Source organism: Limulus polyphemus, unplaced genomic scaffold (assembly GCF_000517525.1).
Source record: "Limulus polyphemus unplaced genomic scaffold, Limulus_polyphemus-2.1.2 Scaffold1668, whole genome shotgun sequence".
Taxonomy (NCBI): Eukaryota; Metazoa; Arthropoda; class Merostomata; order Xiphosura; family Limulidae; genus Limulus; species Limulus polyphemus.
In genome coordinates, this window is record NW_013667278.1 from 32810 (window position 1) to 36551 (window position 3742).

A 3742-nucleotide genomic window follows, 5' to 3' on the forward strand; every position below is an offset into this window, starting at 1 on the left:
TATATATATATATATATATATATATATATATATACACAAACACACATATATTATAAAACCACAATTCAAGACTAGCATACTACAAAACAAAATATGGTCTTTGAACTGTATCAAAACATTCACCTAGTAGGTAGAATTACAGGTTTAAATACTGCTCAGTTTCAGTTTTAACTTGAAATGAAATGTTTTATTTGCAACACAAAAAAATTACATTAAGCATTACAGTTAAAATAATCATTGTGATCACATATACATTTTACCAAAATGAGTGTAAACAACAACATCTTAGCTGTTGATTTAACTGATAATTATTTTTGAAGTAAAAGAACTTACGGTATTGGTCAGTTTTTACATTGACGGGAGGGGTAGCAGCTCCCTCGCCACGTTTTGACTTTGCTGCCACCCATATATGGTATAGTGTATCTGGATAAAGGTTACTTAGAGTATATGAGTTGATTGCTGGAATGGTACGATGGTATTCTTGTTGGGTAAAAGTATCATTCCAGTAAAGCTCATAGCCAATAATACTCTCGCCTGAATGTTCTGGGTGGCTCCACTGTAGTTGGACTGTTGTGGACGATGTTGATTTGGCAACTAAGTTAGACGGTTGGCTTGGCACTGTATACAGGAGAATAATAATAAAGAAAATTCTATCACAACATAGTCAAAAGATTGTAGACAAAAGCTGATTTTACAACTAGGTTAAACAAATAACTAAGTACTATTTACAAAATACAACACAATAAAGTTCTAAAACTATGTACAGTAATATAGTGATGTTTAATAGGTACTAGAAAATTAATTATTGTGCATGTATGTATAATAAAAATTAAATACTGGAAAATAAAAATTCCACTTGCTCATTTCTTGTAATAGGCTTACCTCCTTGTTGAGTCTTTACTTGTACTGGAGCAGACAATGGACCAGGTCCTCTGCTGGTAAATGCCTGGACACGGATGGTGTAGATCGTCTGGGGTGTCATGTCACTGACTGTGGTTAAAGTACTGCTGTCAACATTCTGGGTATCCCAGTTAGTTGTGGGAAGATTGGGTTGTGTAGTAAAGTATACTTTGTAGCCCTGAAGACAGTGATATGCCAGTTGCAGTAGCAATTAAGCAAGATTATTAGAAAAATACTAAATTTGCTAAATGAAATGCACACCTGTGTAGCCACAGTTTACAGGATTATTATATTAATTTCTGATATAATATGTGGTTAGAAACTGTTTATGAACTTTAAATACCTATTTTAGAAGGAATAAAAGTTAAGCTCTACAAAATTCCTTTCAACAATGAGTTAGTTCATACTTGAAACCATCGGTGCTTGGTGAAACTCCATAATTACAGAATTGAGGAAAAACTATTGTACGTTTCACAAATACATCATTCATTCACAACCATGGTTTCACCAGTAAAGGCCTGATGATGCCTTTACTGGTGAAACCATGGTCGTGAATAAGTTATGTATTTGTGAAACCTATAATTGTCTTGTTTTTCTCAATTCTGTAATTAATTAGTTTCTTATTGAAGTTATGTTGACTGTTTCACAATTTACAAATTTACATTTCTATTTATTTTAAAGGCAAAAAGACCCTGATTCTTAAGCCTGCACTAAACTCTGGTGTCAGTAATATCTTTCAGTGAAATTTTGCATTAATTTCTGAAATCAGTATGATACTAATAAAAGCCTAATCTCTGTTATGTCATGTAATGAACCATAGCATTAGTAGGGCCCCTGATCTGGAACCTTTATGTCAACAGAGTCCTAGATCAGAATCCTGCACTACCCTGATGTCAGTAGAACTTTATGTTAAATCTTAGCATTATTATGGCCTGATTTGGAACCTTGTACTAAACTCTGTTGTCAAAAGAATTCTGTTCCAGAACTCTGCAATAAACATTGGGTGTTAAAAATGTCCTAATTTAGAATCTTGTACTAAACAATGATGTCAGCAGGATCCTGATAAGGAACTCTGTTGTCAACAGGATCCTGTTCCAGAACTCTGCAACAAACATTGGGTGTTAAAAGTGTCCTAATTTAGAATCTTGTACTAAACAACGATGTTAGCAGGATCCTGATAAGGAACCCTGTTGTCAACAGGATCCTGTTCCAGAACTCTGCAACAAACATTGGGTGTTAAAAATGTCCTAATTTAGAATCTTGTACTAAACAATGATGTTAGCAGGATCCTGATAGGGAACCCTCTTGTGAACAGGATCCTGTTCCAGAACCCTGCAACAAATCCTAGGTGTTAGTAAGATATTGATTTGGAATCTTGCACTAAATCCTGGCATTAGTAGGATCATGATATGGAACCCAGACCTAACTTTGATTCCAACAGAATCCTGAATTGTTCGGATATCTGTTATCAATTATTCTTGAAATCAGTAGGAGGATTAAAATGACAAATACTGTATTGGCATCAAATAGTGTCATCATCTTTATACTCACTGTAACTTGGCCATTAGGTTCTTTAGGGGGGTCCCACTGTATAACAACTGTGCTTGAGCTTAAAGGACGAGCTTGGACATTTCTTGGTGCGCTACCTGGCTCTGGAAGAGAATCAGCCCAAAATTTGAATGATGATAGAAAATAACCAAGCAGCATCTAATTACAACAAAAACTATGATATTTTGGCTTTAAACAAAAATTGAGGTTGATAGGCTTTCTTTTGAGTTAAAAATATAAATCATAGTCGAACAAATATACATATAACAAAACATGAAAGGAAATAAAACATTACATTAAATTAAAGGACAACATCTTTTGGTCCATCTAAGCTGTTCTATACACTAAATCAAACTAAACCATAAAAAAAACCTTCAAAGCCAACCCTTATCATTCAAATATTTATCAAGCTTTCCATTAAACACTCTTAAGTTAACTGCATCCACCATATGCAAGGGCAACCTGTTCCAGAGGCCAACCACCTTGTTAGAAAAAAAAAGGTGTATTAGCTGAAGATGACTTCTTCCGTGCCAAAATTTATACTTGTGTTCCCTAGTCTTACCATTAAATATGAAAACAAATGATGCATCAACACTATCGATTCCCTTAACAATCTTAAACACCTCAATCAGATTCTCTCTAACTCTTCTCTTTTCAAATGAAAACAAATTCAGAGATCTTAACCTATCCTCATATGATAACATTTCCTTCACATGTATCATCCTACTAAACTCTTTCCAACAATTCAGTGTTCTTTCTGAGATAAGAAGCCCAATACTGAACACAATACTCCAAACGTAGCCTAATAAATTACCTATACCAGGTGTCGGCAACCTTTCAAAGAGCCATTTTTTGTTTTTGTCTAAGACCAAAACAATTCTACAATCAGGGATTCGATTCCCCTCAGTGGATACAGCAGATAGCCTGAAAGCCACACAAATCTCCTTAAAGAGCTGCATGCAGCTCGCAAGCCACAGGTTGACAACCCCTGACCTATACCATGATATAATCTCTTTAGACTTGTATTCAATATGTCTGTTGGTACAACCTAAAATCCTATTTGCCCTGCCACTAGCAACAGATTGCTTTGATGGTTTAATAGACTGATCAACCATAACACCATGATATTTTTCTTCCATAAATTGTGATATCCCACATGCATTTAATATAACTAAAAGCCATCTGCCATTTATTCGCCCAACTCAAACAAATAATCCAAATTCCTTTTGTAAGGCAGTGGCATCCTCCTCACAGCCAGGAACACTACAAAAACTTTTATGTACATTCAAGCAAA

General features: G+C 34.8%; 1 protein-coding gene across 7 annotated transcripts in view; it reads right to left on the bottom strand.

The window, feature by feature from the left end:
* The window catches only part of LOC106464497 (tyrosine-protein phosphatase Lar-like), a 187478-nt gene that overhangs the window by 30477 nt on the left and 153259 nt on the right, over positions 1-3742 (bottom strand). For all 7 annotated transcript variants that reach the window (XM_022392228.1, XM_022392231.1, XM_022392229.1 and 4 more), the window contains 3 exons: positions 2452-2552; positions 883-1078; positions 334-618 (listed from right to left, as the gene is read on the bottom strand). In XM_022392228.1, the coding sequence (XP_022247936.1) occupies positions 334-618; positions 883-1078; positions 2452-2552 (582 nt within the window). The remainder of the gene's footprint in view (positions 1-333; positions 619-882; positions 1079-2451; positions 2553-3742) is intronic.